The 22,513-nt window shown below is 38.8% G+C and overlaps 1 protein-coding gene across 11 annotated transcripts in view; it reads left to right on the top strand.

Moving 5' to 3' along the window:
- PTK2 (protein tyrosine kinase 2) overlaps window positions 1-22,513 on the top strand; it is a 294,240-nt gene that overhangs the window by 117,607 nt on the left and 154,120 nt on the right. For all 11 annotated transcript variants that reach the window (XM_057497658.1, XM_057497652.1, XM_057497654.1 and 8 more), the window contains one exon: window positions 8,864-8,951. In XM_057497658.1, coding sequence (XP_057353641.1) covers window positions 8,864-8,951 — 88 coding nt within the window. The remainder of the gene's footprint in view (window positions 1-8,863; window positions 8,952-22,513) is intronic.

Raw genomic sequence — 22,513 nt, 5'->3', positions numbered from 1 at the left:
TTTCAAGTAAAATTGAGTAGACACTTCTTCACTTCATGGAGCCTGAATCCTTAAAAATACAATAAATTTAGCCTGAGTCAGGTGGACAGGGTCACACAGGCTGACCCTGCTCACCTGAAGGGTGGTGCAGATCCTGCTGTGATACTAACGCAGGTGATGAAGACCCTGTTGAGGCATCTCCGCCGCTGAGTGGCTGTAAGAGCCAGGTGATGCCCCTGCTGTTTATAATTGGCATAGGTGGAATTTGTGTATTTCATTTAATTCTCCCTAAACTTCATGAGATAAAGATGACTGTTATCCCTATTTCGCAGTTGGAAACTGAGGCTCAGCAAGATCGGTTAAGGCTGCATTCACACAGATAGTGTGTGACACAGCTTTGACTTTAATCTAGCTGTCTGACCTCATATTCAACATGTCCATCTCAGCAGGGCTCATGTAATGTTAAAAACGAGAACGTAGCTAGGCTTGTAAGATTAGCTGAGGTTGCTTGGATAGTAGGTGGAAGTGATGAAGGAGAGATATAATTGATGCATGTGATATTTTCAGGAGTGTGAGGGTTAATACTGATTGTTCTGTACTTAAAAGGAGAGGCAATTTTAGGTGTCAGAAAGGACAGGAGACTTTAAAATAACCAGGTAGCTTTGAAAAAGAACCAAACAAGTTCTAGAAATCACTGGATAGGTAAAACAGCAGATTAGATACAGCTAAAAAATTAGTAAACAGGAATGTGGATCTGAGATTATTTGCCCAGAATATAGCACAGAGAGATGAAGAGCTGGAAAATATGAAATCAAGTTTATGTAACATGATGAATGAGAAAGTCAGCCCATTTCTGATAGGAACTTTGAAGAAGAGATTAAAAAGAATGAGGAAGAGGATATAATCCAAAGAAATCATGGCTGAGAATTTTCTAGAATCAATGACATGAGTCCTCAAATAGAGGATTAACATAAAATCCCAAGCAGGACTAATAACCTATATAATTTTGTTTTATTTGGCAGATTATAGTAAAATAGTGTACAAAAGAAAAAGATGGTGATAAAAGCAACCAGAGAAAAATTCAGACTAATATGCAGCAAGAATAGATGATAAGAAAATAGTGGGTTGATGTTCAAAGTGAAGAGAAAAAGTGACTGGCAACCTGTATTTGATCAGTTAAATTACCATTCAAGAACAGAATGATCTAGACATGTTTTCCTCACAGGTTACCACCACAGGCACCTCCTATAAGTATACTCCAGGAAATAGGAAAATGATTTCTGAAGGAGGGTTTGTTTCAGTGCAGGAAGGCATGCTAGCCAAAAACCTGAGCAGATCTAAATAGACATTGGCTCTAAAAACAGAAGGATGATAACTGATTTTTATCTTACAAAAGTAGGGGTCAAATACTGGATGCATGTTGGAAGAGAGGTAGAGCTGAATCTGTCTCAGCTAAGCTTTAAAATTATATATTAGGGCAACAGCTAACACATTAGAAGTAGATTTTATAATTTAAACAGTAGGTGGGTCAGAAGGTATAGAGAAATGCATAACCTAAAGAAGGCAAGAAATGGAGGCCAAGAAAGCTTGGGAAAACAGGATAACTAGAGGTTACAAACAAGGGCTTAGAAATAACTGCAGGTATACAAACAGTAAATGGTCAGAAATTATCTGTGTGTGATTAAAAAAATTATTCCAACTATCTGCTCTTTGTCAGAGAGATCTACAACAGCGATGTTCAGACATTTTCATTTGACTTATAGGAAGAATGTATTTTACCTGAAGATCCAGTACACAGGTACACATGTGTCTATCTCAGAACTCTTTGTATTTGAGGCCTGTATAAATATTACACAAAACCACACTCAGCCTTACTGTTTAACACTAAAATCTGAGGTCCTCTCTTGGCATTGTTCTGTTCTGTTCTACTTCAGATGGAGAAATAGTAAAAAGAATTTCACTACCCACTAACCAGGGGTGAGAGGGATTGGTATTGTTCTATTAATATCCTCAAATGCCTAAAAATGCTTTCTAAGGCAGAAAAGCATTATTGCAGATACAGAGGGCAACTTCATAATAAATTGAGTCTCATTTCACCAATATTGTAGGAAGGATAGAAATAGATATAATTCTTAGACTTATAAATTCCTAAAGACACTCCTCAAACTGTATAAAGCAAAAATAATAAAACTTACCTCTCAATAATTAAAACATACAAACAACAGTAAACCATTTTTAAATTATGTAATTCTAATGTAGACATGTAGATGCCTGCACATAACAGTATATTAATCAGTTTAAAAACACATTCCCAAATAACTCATGGTTGAAAGTAAGCACCGAGCTCGCTGAGGGACTGGCCTTAATGCTTTATTCTAAACAGCCACTGGGCTCTTTGCCCTCCAGTCCCCCTCTCTTCAGTAGCTGAGCAGCCAGTCACTTCCTCCCATCTAAATCCTTCCTTCACTTAGCCTCCGGGATACCAGATGCCTCTCCATTGGAGGTTCTCCTGTCTGCTCCTCGCTTAGCCTTTACATTTTGGGCTGTTCCAGTGACCTCTTTCTCTCTCTCTAGACCTGCATTTGGCATTAAATTCACACTTTAATTGCATACAAACAGCAAATCAATAAACAAGTTACTGTGATAACCCAGGCCAAAACCATAAGATGTGGTAGACATGGGAAGCAGAAATAGGAGTGAGAAACAGCCATACAGGGGTGGGTTTTTAAGGAGGAGCTCACAGGATGTGCTCATGGAGCTTCTGAAATGTAAACATCCAATGAAATGTGTCCATGACTTCTGCTCAGAAACTTCCAGTAGCTCCTCATTACTCAGAGCCAGTCCCAAAGTTTTTGATTACCTCTCAGTCCTTATCTCCTTCTGCTGTTCCTCCCCTTCCTCCATTCTAGTGAGTTTCCCTTTGAAAATTCAGTTTTCTGTTTTCATGGGTACTTGGGCAGGGATCCACTTTGATGACCTCTTCTTTGCTGCCAGCTCTCTCGACATTGAAGAGTGCAGCCCTCCATCTCCCATCTGTTCCTGCCTTCATCTTTTAGAACTTGCTGCTTGCTTGACCCTACGTGTACTGGCTCTCTTACTGGTTCTCAAACGAGCCAAGCATATTGCTCTCTGGGGCCTCTGAGCTTCTGTGACTCCGCCAAGTGTGCTCCTCTGCCATTTCCAGCAGGCTTGGCCCTCCCTCCATTCAGAACAAGTGTCCCACGGTCTCTTCTTCCCCATGGCCTTCTCTGGCCATTCTGCCTCTAGTTCCCACTGCCTACCTGATACAGTCTTTCTGCTGTAGGGACTTTGTCTTACTCACTGCTCTATTCCTGGTTTCTAGACGTGCCTGGCAGTAGGCACCCAGTAAGACATGTTTATGTGAAAATTGCATCAGTGGTAATGATTGTAAAATAAGCCAAGAGGCAAAACAGTATGATGCTGTAGTAACTTATATCCCACTAAGAGCTGAACAATACTGGTTTATGTTAGTGCCAGTGTTCTGTATTTCCCTGGGCTGCTGACTGTGAGGAGACATTGTGCTGACAAAGAAGCACTTGACATATTTTATCAAATTAAGATAGTCCTGTCAAGCAGGTACTCTCCCTTGCCTTTTGACTTGTGAGGAAGCTGTGGTTTAGAGTGGCTTAGTGACTCCTGAGGTCATACAGCTTGTTCGGGTGGCATACTGAAAATGGGGTCCACAGACTCAGGTGTTTTCTTTCTACAGTTTTGAGAGATTTCCATCAAACAGATTTAAGCTTTTCAGGTTTAAACTTAGATAATTAAATTCTAGTTAACCAGATCTTGGTAACTAAATTTTAGTTATCTGGGATCACCTACATGGAGTTTGGTGTCTGAATGGGTTAATCAGATATCATCAGGCTGGAAGAGTGTTTGGGGAAAAGCCCCAGTCAGGTTTTGTGTTCAGGGCTTTGAGAGCCAGGTCTCAAGACATTTGAGAAAGTACCGTGGAGTTTTTACAGAGCAAGGGAACAGGAAAACCCTTCTTGTTATCAAGATGTGGTTCACAGTCAACTGCTGAGCACCTCTCTGTCCTCTGCTGCTCAACAGCTCCTCACTCTGCAAAGAGATCATTTTCCCCCCAGACCTTTGCAGGAGAAAAAGTCTTTTGTCTAGAGGAAAGGTGTCTTTTTTCAAAGATGACAAAAGAAAATGAATAATGATAGTTTAGGAAGTTTTAGGTGTATTTTGACAGTTTTTTATTTATTGTGAAGTGACACTCCATATAAATACACCTTAATTTGAAAAGCCAGTCTTTCAGTATAATACCAAATTCAACAAGGGTTCTTAAGAAAATTTCCAGCAGTAAGAGTAAAACAGAGGAACATTCTGACAGGTTTGGAAATGACATCTTTAAGAAACAGGATAGACTTCCAGATTGGCTGGTTTATTAATTTAAACTTCACTGGCTGCTTCTGCTCCAGATACCAACAGTACTAAGATGAGTAAGTCTGTGGCTGTACAGCTGATGAGTGACAAGTTGGTTCGAAACTGGCACTGGTGGGTATTCGTCACCACAGCTACAGGACAGTCAGTCTTAGGAATACAGGAATTTCTCTTTATTCTCAATATGTATCAAAGGTTGCAAAAATGATACACAAAGCCCTGTGTAGCTTCCCTAAATGTTAAAATCTTACATAAGTATAGTACAGTTATTGAAGCCAGGAAATTAGCACTGATACGATACTACAGTTAATCTATAGACACTATTCAAATGTTCCAGTTGTCCCACTCAGTTGTCCCAGCTTTTCTGGTCTGGGACCCAGTCCAGAATTCCATGTTGCTGCTCTCTATCGGGCCTCCTAGGTCTTATCTAATCTGGGACAGTTTCTCAGGCTGTCTTTGTCCTTTGTGACTGTGACACTTTTTGAAGAATACTGGCTGGTTATTTGTACCTTGTCACTCAATTTGGGTTGTCTGGTATTGTTTTTTGTGGTTGTATTGAGGTTATGCCTTTCTGGCAAGAATCCCATACCCAAGATGTGTCTCCTCACTGCATTTTATCAGGAAGTCCCTAATGACACTGTGACTCACTTTACTGTGGTTTTAACTTGGGTCATGTGGTTAAGGTAGTGGGTAGGTTTCTCCACTATAAATTTCTATTTTTCCCCTTTGTAACTGAGAAACAGCCTCTGAGGGGTATCCTGAAACTATGCCAATACCCTGTTTCTCGTTGTATTTTCACCACTAACCTTAGCATCATTGATGACTCTTTCTTGCAACTGTTATTACCATAATTTTTGCCAAATGATAAACTTCTATTCCCCTTCTTCTAGGTTTTTAAAATTTAAAGTCTATTTTAAGAAAGAGCCATCCACATCACATTATTTAGGAGGGTCTGTGTTGTTTCTTGAAGCTGTACTTTATTTATTTCACTACACACAAACTGGCCAGCTAATCCTTCTCTGTGTCGGGGTGATCAATTCTTCACCCAATTAAACTTTTCAAAAACACCTCCACCTTTTCCTTCTCCTTCCACCATTAGTTGGTTAGTTTGTGGGCATCTTGGTGCTCATCACTGGTGGTAAGGCTGGGGTTCGAGGTCAGTGTCATTAACAGGAGTAGAAGCAAAAGGATGATGGGGGTGTTGTATTCAGCTGCTATTCAGAAATGTATGGAGTGGCATATAGCAGAGAAGTGCAAATGTGTATCAGGATGCAGCAGGCTCTCGGAATAGTAACCAAAGTGTAAGGAACCTGGCAAGCTTCATGAAAGAGTAGGGGGAGTGGGGGCGTCAGCACTCACGGGCCAGTGGGCTGTGGAGTTGGGTGCTGTGGGTTAGGGACTGAGGTGACGTGATGGACTGGGCTTAAATTAGGCAACTTGAGCAGAGTTTCAGTAGAGCTGGGAGGGGAAATATGTTAGACCATAGTGGGTTGAAGCAGAGCCCCAAATCCTTAGCAGTATCTAAAGACCTGCCTGCCTCCACCAGAAGCAAGATCAGTTGGTTTTCTGCTCTGTTTTTAAGCCAGAGGTGCCTTCTCTTAGTTTCTGTTCTGCTCTTTGATTCAGGCATGTGCTTGCAGAGGACTCCCATGACTCCCTCTTAATTCCCATGGGGCTTTGGTTGGCTTTATTACATGATTCCCAGAGCTTTTTCTCCATCAACAAAAATGGAGTGGAATGTCAGCCTGGTCATGATTCCTACTCACAGGGTTGCACACCTCCTTCTTCCTTTGGCCCCTGTTCTCTGTTCTGCATAGTATCATCTGACTAATCCTTAGAAATGCACGTCGTGTGGTGACGCTGCTCCGCTCACAGTGCTCCAGTGGCCCCTCTTCTCACTGACAACGAGCCCCACATTATACCATGTAGGCCCTCCGTGGTCTGCCACCTGCTGATTCCAGCTCTCTCTGAAGCCCTTCTACTCACTGCCCTTGCTCAGGGGATCTAGTGCATTTGGCACCCCACGTGTCTTCCAGCCTCATTCTTTACACGGTCTTTTCCATCTAATCCGAACCCTTTTCCCTGCACATAACTGCATAACTCCCTTCCTCATTCCTTTACACATCACCGGATCAGAGTCCTTCACCACCTGCCCTTTATGAAATAATACTGTACAACTTCCTTATTCCCTTTACCTTGCTTATTTGCTTTTATATAACATTTACTACCACCTAACAGATATTTGTATATTTGCTGTTTGGTTTACTTGTGTAGGGCCAGCACTAGGCCTGCATTATTCACTGACCCCTAGAAATGTGCCTGCTATGGAATCAGTACTGAAATAAATAATTGTTGAGTAATTACTAAAGTATTAAATAACTCTTAGTGACCATTACTATAATGTACCAGTGGCTGTTCTAGGCATTGACAAACTCATTTTTATTTCCAACAACATCGTGAGGAAATTGAGGCTCAACACAGTGAGTATGTAATGGAGGATTCTAGCCTAGGGGTTTTTGATCCAGAGCCACATTCTTTCTGCGTCTCATAGGGCTGTTGCTGATTGAAAGGACTCATCCTATCCCAGCCTTTCACGTGCTGATGTCCTGAGGGTGGTGTCTTCACCAGCATCACTGGCACTGTGCTGGGTGTTAGAGTCCCAGGCGTGGGGCCAGATGCCACATGTTGACTTTCTACCTGTTTCTCTACCATTAGTACTGAAAGCGTCCCGTGTCCTGTTTGATTCTGGAACAGCCTTGGAACTGATTCTTAATCTTGCTGAACATCATTTTCCTCATCTTCTAGATGCAAATAACTATACCTCTGTTCTCTGATTATTATGTTGATTAAGAGAAATAGTGCACATAAAGTGCCTGGTAAGTCCTAAATTAAAATAAATGAAATCTATTTTGCTTCTATAAATAATTACAAAGTAGAGCATCTGCAGTAAGTTATTAAACTCCTTCTAAGAGTAAAAGTGAAATGGAACCTAATTGTTTAGCACCTATGTATTTTTATAAGATGGACACAAAAATCTCAGCAGAACTCATGTGTGTATATCTTGCATTTTTTCCATCCTTAACAGAACCAAGAGAGTCATATTCATTACTTTGTATTTTCTTCCTTGTGAGCATGTCACATTTTGTAAAAGTCAGTTACAAAAACTTTAGAAAAAATAGATGTCTTTATAATCTTAAGTAGCCAGATATTTTATAAGTAAAACGCTGAAAGAATTTACTGAAAAGGAAAAGAATAGGACTGTATAAAAATAATGAACTTCTACCTCAAAAGATAATACTAAAGTAAAAAGATTAAAAAAAAAAATTTTAAAGATATCATTAAGAGAGTGAAAGGCAATCAATCCATAGAGTGGAAGAGAGTATTCCCTAGGTCTAACGAGGCCTCGCATCCAGAATACATAAAGAAAGCCTACAGGTCATTCGGGGTGGGGGTGGGAAAGGCAGGTGGCCCAATAGAAAACAGGACAAAAATGTCAACAAACACATCACAAGAGAAGGTACCCAAAATGGCCATCACTGTATGAAGTAATGCCAAATTCATTATTTATCAAGGAAATGCCAATTAAAACCACTGTGTACTATTGCAGTAAATATCAGAGTGACTAAATCAAAAAGTTAAAAATACCAAGTGGAGGTGACGATACAGAGGAGGCAGAACACCCCGTGCTGCTGGCGGGGGTGCCTGTGGGCACCATGTTTGGGCTTCCTGACTGATTCAGGCCACAGCTAATGTGTGCCTATATGATCCAGTGGTTCCACTTCCTGTATTCCCAACAGAAGTGCATACACATGCTTCCCAGAACCCATGCGTAGGAGTGTTTGAATGTGTGTGCACACAGAGAGAACAGGAAAGGTACAGGAGAATGTTCTGATGAAATTTGTTTTGACGATTCCGCAACCTTGGCTTCCTGAGCAAATAAATTACTGTTTATGATCAGAGGAAAAAGAAAAGAGTGCTCATAGCAGTGTCATTCCTAATAGCCAGAAAGTGGAAATCAAATGGCCCCCAACAGTAACATGGGTAAATTTTTGGGTGTTCAGCTATGAGTGAACTTCAGGTACTAGAAATTGATGAATTTCATGAGCATATTGGTGAATGAAAAGAGCCAGACATAGGAGCCCATTGGGTGTGGCGCAGGTGAAGTCAGCCATGGGGATGGGTCTCAGGCGGCTCTGCCGACGGCACTGGTGGGACTGACCGGACACCTTCTGGTCTTTTCCTCGTGCCCCAGTCCCTAGTAGAATCACTGAGCTCTAGACACTTGTGGGTGCTTGGTTTGCTGAAAGATAAAAAAATCAACATTGGAAAATTAATTGGTTATATTTTAACTTGTTTTTTAGATAATATTTTGGAGTAGTTGGCTATGCTACACTCAAAATAATATTGTAATTACAGACTATAAATTGAGAAAATTACTTATTTCTAATTGTTCTATTTGTGAATTATTTTTTAGATATGAATTGAGAATTCGTTATTTGCCAAAAGGATTTCTAAACCAGTTTACTGAAGACAAGCCAACTCTGAATTTCTTCTACCAACAGGTATAGAAGGTTGCTTTAATATGCTGTTTTCTTCATTTCTTTGACTCCTATTCATTACATGGTTTTCTTCTAGAATTACATTGAATTTGACTTTTGGGAGAATAGGAATTTGTGACTGTATGGCAGAGAGAATCTTTTAACCAGTGAGAAATGATGAATTTTTGTATGCTTGACCAAATCTTAAGATACTACTTTAATGTGGAGACAGTAATTTTGAAGTGACACAATTATTGTGGCATCTTTAATTCAAGTATTATTATCATGCCTTAATAGCAACATATGTGTCAGATGTAGAATTTATTATCAGAGCCTGCTATACCCATATAACCTAAATAGCATTTGCATGATAAAGCCAGAATGACTAAGAGTAGTGTGCTCTTTACCCCTTAAAGTATTACTTAAGCAGTAAGTATGTGTGGCATAAATGAACCAACACCATTTTATGATCAAATAAATGTCACTTATTAGTGAAGTGTCAAAAAAAAATGTTTACTTAATATTAAAGAGGCATTTGTACATACACTTTTGTAATTAAATGCACTTAGCAGTTTTTTGTCTTAATAAAAATACTCATTAAATATCTATTGTGGATCAAGAATGCAGCATTAAATGATACAGTCTTGTGCCTTCAGAGTCCTCAGGCTAGTGGAGCCTACCCTGTGAGCAGTTAGCTTTGTGTTCGGTCTGTGCTGCCAGCAGGCCCAGATGCTGTGAGTGTGCATAGGAAGGCCTGCTGGCCCCATGGAGGTTCGCAGCCAAGGGGGCTACCCTGGAAAGTGTCATCTGAGGAGCCTCCCCCTTTGCAGATGAGGAGAAATGTACTTTAGAAAGCGTGGTACATTCACGTCTGAGCTCAAATGGTTTGAGAAGAAATGGGTGAGAGAGAGGTAAGACCACCTCATATGAAGAGAAGATCTTAGATCCTCTCCTGCAGACTGATGGGAGCCGCTCAGAGGGCTTAGTGGATGTCTTGGTCAGAATGGTTTGTTTTGGGTAAGGCTACCTGCTGTGACGGCAAACCCAGGGGTAGACTGGGTCCTAAGAAGGCTGCAGGCAAGGTGTAGGAGGCTCTTCAGCCATTTAGGCAAGAAATGAGAAAAATATAAGGTGTAACTGGTTAGGAAGCAATTTAAAGGGTAGATTTACTATAACTCATAGACAGCCAAAATGGAGATGAAAACGAAGAGAGGCCAGTTGTGCAAGTCCAGGCCCCTGGTGTCAAGAAAAGAGAAAAAGCAGCTTAGATTCAGAAGGAAGGTGGTAAGAAGGTAAATTGTTTTATTTCCCTATGTGACGAACCTGGATACTCCTGCTTACAGGATCCAAAGTGTGAGAGCAGGAAGTGAAGGAAGCTGTTTTCAGCTGTTGGACCTGTTTTGTCATCTGTGACGTTACAGTTCTGTAGGAAGTGGAAGGGGCTTGGTGGAAACTTGTGAAGATTTCCTGTAACACGGAGTTCAGTGGGAGAGGGAGTTACATTGGAGAAGGGAATGTTGCTAGACTCCAGCTGAGATTGTTGGAGGCCTGCTCATTGCAAAACTGCTTCCAGTTTGTAAACGGCTGCTCATTTACATGATAGCACCTCATCAGCAATCTGGTGAGCTTCGTATTTTGGTGAAGGAGGTGACAGGAGACTTCAGTTAATTGACATGTTTATATTGTCTCTCTCTTGTACATGATCTGTATCACTATTGGCATCATTTCTTTGAAAAGAATCCACCCACTGAGGAAATCTGTGACTGCTTTAGTGACAGTGATTTCCAGAAGGCATAATACAGGCCAAAATAGCTCGCAGTTACTCCTTTTTATCATTTCCAGGCCAGCCTAGAAGTCAGCAACTTTGTGTTTTTCTCATGCTGTTACTAGGTTGTCCTCTCAGAAGACTTCTCTTCTGTCTTCATGATTCGCAGCTAGTACTGCACATACCAGTGTTCCCAGAGTCCTTCTGCTAATGGGACATAGCTCACTGCAGTCTGCGTAATTCAGCTGAGGAATCTTTGTAAAACCCACGAGGATGTGAAGTGTAATGAGCACGTGTACTGGAGCATATTTATTCTGTGTCTGACAGCTCTGTGACTCTAGGCACCTAGCTGAGCCTCTTCACCCTTAATTGTCTCATCTACTAAAATACAGATATGTAACACCTATCCCATAGCATCATTATGTTGATTACATGAGATAAGATTGTCTACCATTTAATTGCATATCGTGGTACAAATATAAGCTGCCCAGTGTGAATCGTTCATGTCTCTTCCTACTGTTCTGTGTGACCTCCCAGCCCTCTACCCTACCTTCTGCTTTCACCCATTTCTACAGTTTCTGTTCTTCACCCTATGAATTGATGAATCATACAGTACATTTTATTTTTACTTATTTATTTATTTAAAATTTTTTATTAAGGTATGATTGATATACACTCTTATGAAGGTTTCAAATGAAAAAACAATGTGGTTACTACATTTACCCATATTATCAAGTCCCCACCTGTACCTCAATGCAGTCACTGTCCATCAGTGTAGTAACATGCAACAGATCCACTATGTGCCTTCTCTGTGCTACACTGTTCTCCCCGTGATCCCCCACACCATGTGTACTAAACATAATACCCCTCAATCCCCTTCTCCCTCCCTCCCCACCTGCCCTCCCACACCCCTCCCCTTTGGTAACCACTGGTTCATTCTTGGAGTCTCTGAGTCTGCTGCCATTTTGTTCCATCAGTTTTGCTTTGTTGTTATGCTCCACAAATGAGGGAAATCATTTGGCATTTGTCTTTCTCCACCTGGCTTATTTCACTGAACATAATATCCTCCAACTCCATCCATGTTGTTGCGAATGGTAGGATTTGTTTTCTTCTTATGGTTGAATAGTATTCCATTGTGTATATGTACCACATCTTCTTTATCCATTCATCTACTGATGGACACTTAGGTTGCTTCCATATCTTGGCTATTGTAAATAGTGCTGCGATAAACATAGGGGTGCATATGTCTTTTTGAATCTGAGAAGTTGTATTCTTTGGGTAAATTCCAAAGAGTGGGATTCCGGGATCATATAGTATTTCTATTTTTAGTTTTTTGAGGAACCTCCATATTGCTTTCCACAATGGCTGAACTAGTTTACATTCCCACCAGCAGTGTAGGAGGGTTCCCCTTTCTCTGCCTCCTCGCCAGAATTTGTTGTTCTTAGTCTTTTCCATGCTGGCCATCCTTACTGGTGTGAGGTGATATCTCATTGTGGTTTTAATTTGCATTTCCCTGATGATTAGTGATGTGGAGCATCTTTTCATGTGTCTGTTGGCCGTCTGAATTTCTTCTTTGGAGAACTGTCTTTTCATATCCTCTGCCCATTTGTTAATCAGGTTATTTGCTTTTTGGGTGTTGAGGCATGTAAGTTCTTCATATATTTTGGATGTTAGCCCCTTGTTGGATATGTCATTCACAAATATATTCTCCCATACTGTAGGATGCCTTTTTGTTTTGTTGATGATGTCCCTTGCCATTCATACAGTACATTTTAGAAAGTACAGAAAATATTCTAAAATCACTTAAATTACCTCTGTCCAAATAACTACTTTCATACTGTATATACTTGTGTAAAACTCTACCAAGTACCTGTATTTTAAAGAAATGCAACCACTATCAAAGTGGCAGCCCTTTCCCATGTTAATTGCCTGTGTCACTGCTTACCTATGCTGGTGTCTCAGGCTTAAGTGACAGTGACAGGAAGGAGGGACATCAAGGCAGAAAAGCTACACAGGAGGGGAGGGAGAAGGAAAAGCCTGTGATTCGTTAGAACTGGTGAATTGGCACTTATACTCAGAGCCTGGTAGATGTTTACATCCTTCAGCCTTGTATGCGGCACCATCAGCATTGACAACTTTGTTAAACCATATGCTTTGGAACAAAGGAGTTGTATGCTGATGACTTCATATGATTTGAGCTAATAATTGTGTTTCTAGGGATTTTTCCTAAAGAAATAAGATCAACACATATGTGTGTGCAAGGATGTTCACAGGAACATTACAGGGACAAAAGGAAACTGGCAGCATTACAAATGTCTGTCAGTAATAGGTTGTTAAATTCTGCTGAGTTTCATATCCATCAAAATGAGTGATGTACAGCTCTGTTCCTAGACCAGAAGGCATTACATTAAATCCTGTTTTAACATGTATATAACCCCATGGGTGTGAAAAAAATGTATATATTTTAATTTTTACCCTGATCTGACAAGAAAGTTTTGAAAATAGTATTTTTGCTTTGCTGCTTTGGCAAGTAATTATATATTTATTTGAAAAGTTACTCTTCTGATGATCTGTCCATGCAGAACCTGTCCTGGTCCATGTATAGAAATTCTGCAGCCATTAGAGATGATCCATATGTTATCCTACCAAGGCAGTACCCAACTTGGGAACAGGTTTAATTCCAAGGTTGAAAAATCAGTTAGGAAGTAAGAACTTTATCTTATTTCAGCATACATGCAAAGGGGAAGAAAAGATAAAAGTAAAAATTAGCCCTTCAGCTATTTATAGCCCAAGTCTATATAAGTGAGAATGCAGCTGAAATATTTTGTAAGAACTTGAGTGTGGAAATTTTCACTGAATTCGGAGGTAAATTATTTTATAGTGGCCTCTGAGTTTAATGACACCCACTCTAGAATTTTTAAAATCTTTACTGCTTGATGCAAGTTTATAAGATGTAGACATATATGCAGATGTATATTTCACTGAATTTCAAGCTAAATGAATCCATATTTAAGGACTCAGAATTTAATGACATTGATTCTTTTTAATTGTTTAGATTCTGTATTATCAGATACATGCATCCTTTTGTAAGGTGTGATACTTACTATACCTAATAATAAAATGAGTACCTATGACCCACTGCCCAGAGGAAGAGCATATACCTGATGTTTCCTAGTCCCATGTCTCTGTGACCTATCCCACCCCTCACTCCAGGCAGGTAACCATTGTCCTGAATTGTGTATTGATCATGCCCTTGCTTACTTTTGGTTTCTGGGTATCAGGTTTTACAACATGTGTGTGTATTTGTTGGCTCTGGCCTCAGGGTAAAGCTGACTCTAGTTCTCTCCTGAGCTCTCTGTTCTGCCATGGGCCTGAGTAGGTTTTTAGTTCAGTTTTGTTTCGTTGTTATCCAGCTCACTGAGCATTCCAGAAGATTTTTAAGAAGAGGTTTTATTCAGCATTTTCAGTTGTTTTCAATGAGCAGATTGGTCAGAACAGTTGGTCCACTTTATTGGTTAGAAATGGAAGTGATCACATGGGGATTGAAAAATGTGTCTTTTTGGTTCATTTCTGGATAGAGAACAGTTCATTTGATACTAGTTTTTCATACTTGTTGAAAGTTGTCTGCAGTCTTACACATACTGAGACTTGGGCTCCAGCTTTGTGTGAGGAAGATATATCTTCTCTAGTTGTTCCATGCAGAGCATGATCAATTCCTGTGAGTTCCAGATTGTTAATTGTGTTGATCATCTCTTTTGTGTCATTAGTATTATTTTTTTCCTTTTACAAAAGTCAGGGTAGGCAGATGTGTTCTCTCAGATGTTTGATTTTTATTGTGGTCATTGAAAAGTTGGTTTTTATACTGTCTGTCTGTAGGTGATCTGTCTCTTCTCTCTGCTTGGCTCTAAGACCGTTTTTTTGTCTTTGGTGTTTGTAGTTTTATTGCCAATAAGGTATAGATTTCCACTTATTTTTTCCTGCTTGATCTGCAGTGTACAACCTGTACCTATGGATTGATGTCTTTTTCATCAATTCAGGAAATGTCTTAGTTGATACCTATTCATATACTGCCTTTTCTCCATTTGTTACTCCTCCTGGGATTTCACTTTAGATCTACTTAGTACTTCTCATCTGTGCCTCCATATCTATTAATTTCTCTTCCCTGTTTTCAGCTCCATGTTTCTCTGGGGTCTGTGATTCAGATAAATCTGTTATAAGAGATAAAAAGCTCTCCTCCTCAGCTGGGACCAGTTTGATGTGCACCTGTTGAATTTTCACTTACTTTTTGTTAAAGCTTTATCCCCCAGTCTTTTAAAAAAATCAGTCAGGTCTTGTTTTATGGCCCTTATTATTTATTAATCTTTCTGCCTTTTATTCCTTATCAGTACATATAAAGTTAATATCTCTATTTTGGGTTACAACATCTGGAATCCCTGGGCTTTATACCCGTTGGTGGTGGCCTGCACTGACTTGTTGCTATGTGTGTGTGTTATAAAGTATTATTTTGTTGAACTTCATACGTGGGAATCTGAAGATCTAGATGGGGGAATACTGAGCACTCCTGAGTGTTATCTGTTACTATTTCTGTTTTAGAAAAATCAGTATTTTCATTATTTTGGCTCTTTTATCAGGGTAGAAATGAAAGAATCATGTTTAGGTGCTCTCTGCCACCACTCCTACCCCATGAGAGAGAGAACTTACAGTAAATTAATTTAATTTTATTAATCCTTGTTTTGGATGGTGTCATGAGGAAAACAGCATGTCAGTGAATATATTGAGTGTCAGGTTACTAATTGGAGATTATTCTATGGATGCACATAGTTTCATTTAAAGATGTCCTAAATGTGACTACCAATATGAGATAATCACAAATGATGCATGAAATTTTTTTTACCTATTTTAGAATAGTCTGAAAAGTTCTAATCAGCACACTCTAAAAATAAACTAAGAACCTTGTTATAAAATTCCATTCACTGTAGGGCAGGAGTTTTGGTACTAAAGCTAATGGTTCATTATAAAGCAAGAACAGTATGTTCTACCCTGAAATCAAATTTTCCCTGTCCTATAATATATAATATCTATTCTTCTTTATCTCTCCTAATTTTCATTTGTTGCAGGTATATTTGATCATAATCAATCAAATAACAGTGGCATTAGTCTGAAGGGCTATGTTTGTTTAGTCAAGAAGTTGTCATACTAGCTAAATTTGCATTGATGTTGCCAAACTTGTACAGAAACCATTTGGCACTGTTGAAAGTTTCAGCTCTTAAGATGTCTGGATCTGGCACTATTTTTTTCCTACAAATATCTTAAGATTTAAACTGAGTATACGCACCTGTTCTCTCCTAAAAAACATTAAATGTAACAAAAAGAAGCCAGTAAGAAGAAGTTGAAGAAGATACTGAGTGCAGATCCATGACTTAATTCTGTGGTATAAAATGTAAACGTACTGCCTGTAGAAATGTGTGAGATCCTGGGCATACTGTTTCTTGTTGATTGATTTTTCTGTTATTTTTATTACAATTTTTTATTTTTACAAGTTTTTATTCAGATTAATTCTTTTTCCAGAAATTGGTTTCTTTATCTGTATTTTCTTAGCCTTTAAAACCTTCTGTCAGTTAAAATATTTTAAAATTGCAGCTCCAAATGGGAAATTCTAGTTTAAAACTTGATGTTTTCATTGTGGAAATCATAAGGTGTCCTTTTCTACAAAGAAACTAAAATAGAGGTCTAAGTCTGACTTACTAGAAGTTACATTTTCCATCCTTAAGTAGATTAGTAATGTACATTTCTTCTGTTTTTCCATTCCTAAATATTTTTGATAATGCAAGAAGCACTCACGTTATTGCGGACTTAGGTAATCTGTCATTATTTATACTTTTCTGTATAAAAACTTCAGAAATGGGAAGGCAGAAATGGTTATATCCTAATAGTTTACTTTTTCCTGTTGATATTTTATTTGCCTATGGTCTATCTCAGGGCCTTTGATAGACTCTCACTTTGGTAGGAATACTCCTCTCTTATTAGGGCCCTCCCTCCAACCACTCTTAAGCTCATTCATTCATTAGATAGATTTATAGGACTCTGAGGATATTATACTTGTGGCTATAATTTATTATAGCAAAAGGATGTAGAGAAAAATCAGCAAAAGGAAAAGGTATATGGGGCAAAATCCAGAGGAAGCTTCTAGGTGTCATAAGGGACATGCTTTATTTCTCCCATAGTGATGTGTGACAACATGTGCAAAGAGTCACCAACATGGGACTCCTGATTGAGTGTTTAAAGTTTTTGTTAGAGGTCAGTCTTCTAGGCATACACACCTGTGTGATCTCAGGTATTCAAGCTCCAGTCCTCAGAGAGAGAGCAGGTGTTCATCATAGTTATATTGTTCTAATAAATTATCTGGTCAAAATGGTACAGTGTGGTCCAAGGTTTTAGGTATGCAAAGTCACTCTTTATCAGATAGAATGTTTCAGGAGTTCAGTTTCTGAGAGGCTAAGGGCCAGTCATAAACACAGGCCTTCTTTGGAATGTGCAGGATTTGAGCAGCCCAAGCCTGCTGGGTTAACATTTTCCTGCATAACTCCCCTTTCCTTTCCTGGACCTAGATAATTTCTACTCAGTCATTAACTCATAATTTTAAATGGTGTTTTCTCTATAAAGCTTTTCATAGCACTGCTCATTTCCCATATAACATATACACATTTTGTCATATTTTAAAATTTGTCTTATTGAGGTATAATTTTACATACAATAAAAATCACCAATTTTAATGTACAGTTCAGTGAGTTCTGACAAATGTATATAATCAAGTAATTTCCATCACAGTCATGAGAAAGTACAGTATAAAAATAGGGAAATTGACATTTGCATACTGTCAAATAGACTGCAGGCCATTTTCAGATTTCATCGCTTTTTACATAGTGTGTGTGTGTGTGTGTGTGTGTGCACGCGTGTGCGCGCACGCAACTTTATCACAGATCTAGATGCATATAACCACACCATAATCAAGACACAGCACTGTCCCATCAACACAGAAACTCCCTGTTGCCTTATAATCACACTCTTTCCCATCCCAAACCTGTTGGCAACCACTGCTCTGTCCTCTGCACATCATATTTAGTGTTGCTACCTGTTGTACCCACTGATGGGTGTGCATCCAGGGGGAGCAAACATAGATCGGCCTCCTCACGGGTGTGTCCCAGCGCAGGAGGACATGGGTTTTAGGTGCGCAGTTTATTCTCTTGAATGACTTATTAGTAAGGGTTGAGTTTTAATATTAATACCTGATACTCAAAATTTCTTGATGAGACTTACTAGAAGATGTCAAGAAAAAATCCAATAAATAATGGAACTATATGCCTTTGGCATTTCAGAAATCAGATTGTGTGTGTGTGTGTGTGTACACTTAGTTGATATAATTCTTCAATTATTGCTAGGATAATTTGTGGTTGCTTTTCCATTGTAAGTGGGCAAAAAAAAAAAAACCCAGTGGAGACACTTGTTGTCATGCAGTCTTCTCGTTTTATAGTCTGTTCTCAGCATAACATCCAGAGCAATCCTTTGCAAATCAAATTTTACCCCCGTTACTTCTCTGTAAGTTCCATGAATATGTTTTATTCACTGTTGTATCCTGATACATGGTAGGCATTTGATAAATATTTTTTTAATGTATAAATTAAATGCTACATTAAATGCTGTAATGGATAATGGAAAAAGTATATGATTCATTAAGATAGCATAATCCTCCTTTCTATATTTTTATAGCTTAAGTGTACAGGAGAAAAATTAAAAGGTTTATTTTCATTGGGACCTGCCATTGAGTTCCTTCTATATACAGATTTTCCACTCTGATCTGACAAAGCTCAGGGAAGTAGGCTCTGGAAATGAGAGTCCTTGCCTTAGATCCTTGGCAGTGGGTGGTTATCTGCTCAGTCAGTGTCACCTTTATCTGCCTTCAGCCTTCTTTACACACACCACCCAGGACTTTTGGGGCTAGTTGTCAAATTTGTGTAGCTGACAAAGCATTCAGAAGAAACCAAAACAAAACACAAAACTCCAAAGCGTTGGGTTGATGTGTGGAATGAGGTACGGAGTAATTTAGGATTAATACTTTCTGTTAGAGATGGGAGCAGTGTTTATATTAAAACCTGTGCTTAGTTCCATTGCAGAGTTAAGGTGAAAAACTCTTGTTAATACAGTTCTTAGGCACAGAAAGAAGTCCAAATACATTCTGCTTTTTAAGTAGGAATTTGATATCAACATGTAAACAAATTAATTAAAAAAAACAACTTTCAAAGGTCTTTCCTTGAAATTCTTGCAAATTTGCTGGGACTGGAATTAATGAACAGTGGTGAGCCATGGTATGAAAAGAATACAACACAATGGTAGTGTAAAACTGGGAATGCATGAGAAGCCATTTGGTTAATCCTGGGGTTACCAGGGCAATGAGATGTGGTCCCCACTCATTGTCAGCCTTCCTTCAGGTAGAGAGTCTACACCATTCAGGAGCCATAACAACATGTAAGAACCTGAGTTGAAGGGGCGACAAATGGTGGTTTTGAATCCTAACTTCAACACTTACAGTGTGACCTTGGGTAAATTAACTTTCTGCTTTATGTATAAAACAGGACTACTAAAATCTTCCTTGAAAAGTTACTGTAAAGATTATAAATAAAGTATGTAAAATACTTAGCATACTACCTAGCCCTGGTGGATACTCCATAAATAGGCACTTTCTCTGCTCTCATCTTCATTCTTTTTAGTCTTTTCCTAAGTTATAAATTGGGGGTGATGGTAGTGTCCAACTCACAGTGATGCTGTAAGGATTCAGTGAGATACTAAGTATAAATCTGCCTGACATGGCACTGAGTATATATACTTAAAGCAATTATACATACATAAACACACTTAAATGCTCAATAAGTTGCATTTATTTCAGAAATAAAAGCAATGGATTTTCCTGAGAGATAGTAGGATATGAAAGGTAGATATGAAATGTTTTATTAAAGAAATGAACACTGAGTATAAAGAATCCTGAGTCTTGAGGGAAGATGCCTGAGTACAACAGCAAGGCTCAGAGAACATTGCTAGAGCCTCGGTACTCAGGTGTGGTTTGTCCTCTGTCCTGCAGAGGGAAGCTAACGCAGGCTTGTGAGGATGAGGGGAGGGGAGGATCTGTTGGGATGGCTTCTTCTGGCTGGAACCAATGTACCTGGCAGAATACGTAAGTCACTTGAGACCCTGAATGATTAGGCCATGGTCACACAGCTCTGAGAAGCAAGATCAGCACATTGTTGCTGTAGGAAAAACCATTCTCAGAACTTTTGAGTCACATTCATAAATAAGATTTTCTATAAAGATTGTTTAATTATAATTCTCCCTTTTTGCAACTAATATGAATTTGGTTTTGATGAATGAAATAAAGCATGTAATTACATTTTCCCACCTGTGAATAGTGTTTAAGAATTATGGCAATTAGTCTTTAAGACAGTTTTGTAATGATGCATTTTCCTCAACATGTAATTGATACTCTGCTTGGTTTCTTCTAAGCCTGCACCAGAACGTAAGCTAAGATGCACTGAGTGTTTACACTGGAAGAACACATGGTATTTCTTTAACTCATATAAATACGGGTCTTGAGTAAACTCTTGTGCCTTCATTTTTCTGTCCAGTACTAAACCTACTTATAATGCAAAACTTAGTTTTTAAATTTGAATTTTTTTTGCTGTATAGGAGAAGGAGCCAATTGAAGTGCATAGTGATTCTAGGATTAAAGCTTTTTACTTAGTGTAGTGGATCCACCGAATTGGTCTTAAAGCCTACTATGTGTAAAAATACAAATTATTACTGCTGGTAAGTCATACATGGGAAATAATATTTACACACAGAGGTTTCCAAACCCCAGTTTGGTGACTGTTTATTTATTCATTCACTCATTTTCTCACTCATTCAGTCAAAAAATATTTCTTGACCACCTAGGTCTAGGTGCTAATGCAGAAAATAAAGCAAAGGTTTTGAGAGGCAATGGCATTTAGATCAGAAATAGCAGGTGAGCTGGTGAATGCACACATGTTAGGCTCTGTCTAGGCTCTGGCATGGTAAAGACAGTATTTCCATCTGAAGACTCTTATTTACTCTGTAAGAAAGAAATGTGGCAGAATGACTGGAGAAAGTGTGAATCAGTGTGTTGGCAGATTTCCTAGGCATCTTGGTTGATTTTATGGTGTCAACTGACCATTTCAGGTTTGTCATCATGAATCCAAAGCAAAGCTTGTACTCTAGTTCCTCCAGTTGCTCGGCAGTGAGCGTGGGGAGGGGAGTGTATGGCTCGTTTCCAGAGTGTGACAATTTTGCCAGGCAATTGAAATAAAGGGAGATGGAGAGGGGATTTGGGGGTCTTTGCCAGGGAAGGTCATAATGATGAACTCCCCAGTGTAAGGCAGACCAAGTAATTAACTGGGAATAGAAACCTTTTGAGCAAGTGTAAATGTTGAAGAGCAGGATTTTTGGAATTTTTTCTAGAGTAGAGGTCTAGATACTTTCTCCATAAAGGGCCAGAGAGTAAATACGTTAGGGTTGAGGACCATGAAACAAAATCTGTGCTACTATAAAATACTTACACAAAAAAGAAACAAGATAAACTTCCACAACAATTTTTTTTTTTGGTGAAATTCATGATGTAATAATTGAGTGCAGTCTCTTGTAATACAAATGTACTGATGAGAAGAATGGAGTTCCTTTTTGGGGGAGGGATGACATTTTGTTTCGTTGAGCTTCAAAGTGAGTGCTCCCTGTCATCAAAATCAGTTGTAGATGTTGCTGTCCTAATGGAAACGTGTGAGATTCACATATTTCATCTTGGCAAACACCTTCACACTGACGGGACACCAGCCCATCGGTTATTTTGGTTGAGCATAATCACTGCTTGGAAGGCGCTCACAGAATCCCACTGGGTTCTTTATGTTAGACTCATGCATCTATTTGCAGACTGATCCCTTACAGGTGATGGTTGCATGGAAGCGTGACCATTGCAGAGTTAAGTGGATTTGGAAATATGTAAATTGTCTGCTTTGAAGTACAAACAGTGCTGCTGGGACTGTAGTTTGAGTTCAGAAAATATATACACTGCAAATTTGCCTGGAAATGGAGATCTCTCTTGTTTTCACTTTTGACAGCATGGGAAGAGTATAAAACAGCTTGACATTACTGTGATTCAGATGATGTTAGTTATTTCTTGAAGTCCTGTTTAAATTCTTATAGCTTATATAAACTCTCTTGGTAGGAAACCATTGTTTTCTTTTTTTTTCTTTTTTTTTTTTTTTTTTGTGAGGGCATCTCTCATATTTATTGATCAAATGGTTGTTAACGACAATAAAATTCTGTATAGGGGAGTCAATGCTCAATGCACAATCATTAATCCACCCCAAGCCTAATTTTCGTCAGTCTCCAATCTTCTGAGGCATAACAAACAAGTTCTTACATGGAGAACAAATTCTTGCATAATGAATAAGTTACATAGTGAACAGTTCAAGGGCAGTCATCACAGAAACTTTCGGTTTTGCTCATGCATTATGAACTATAAACAGTCAGTTCAAATATGAATACTTATTTGGTTTTTATACTTGATTTATATGTGGATACCACATTTCTCTCTTTATTATTATTATTTTTAATAAAATGCTGAAGTGGTAGGTAGATACAAGATAAAGGTAGAAAACATAGTTTAGTGTTGTAAGAGAGCAAATGTAGATGATCAGGTGTGTGCCTGTAGACTAGGTGTTAATCCAAGCTAGACAAGGGCAATAAAACATCAACGTAT

Source organism: Manis pentadactyla, chromosome 3, assembly GCF_030020395.1.
Source record: "Manis pentadactyla isolate mManPen7 chromosome 3, mManPen7.hap1, whole genome shotgun sequence".
NCBI lineage: Eukaryota > Metazoa > Chordata > Mammalia > Pholidota > Manidae > Manis > Manis pentadactyla.
Note: the sequence above shows the minus strand (reverse complement) of the source record. Positions and strands in the feature narration are given on the sequence as shown.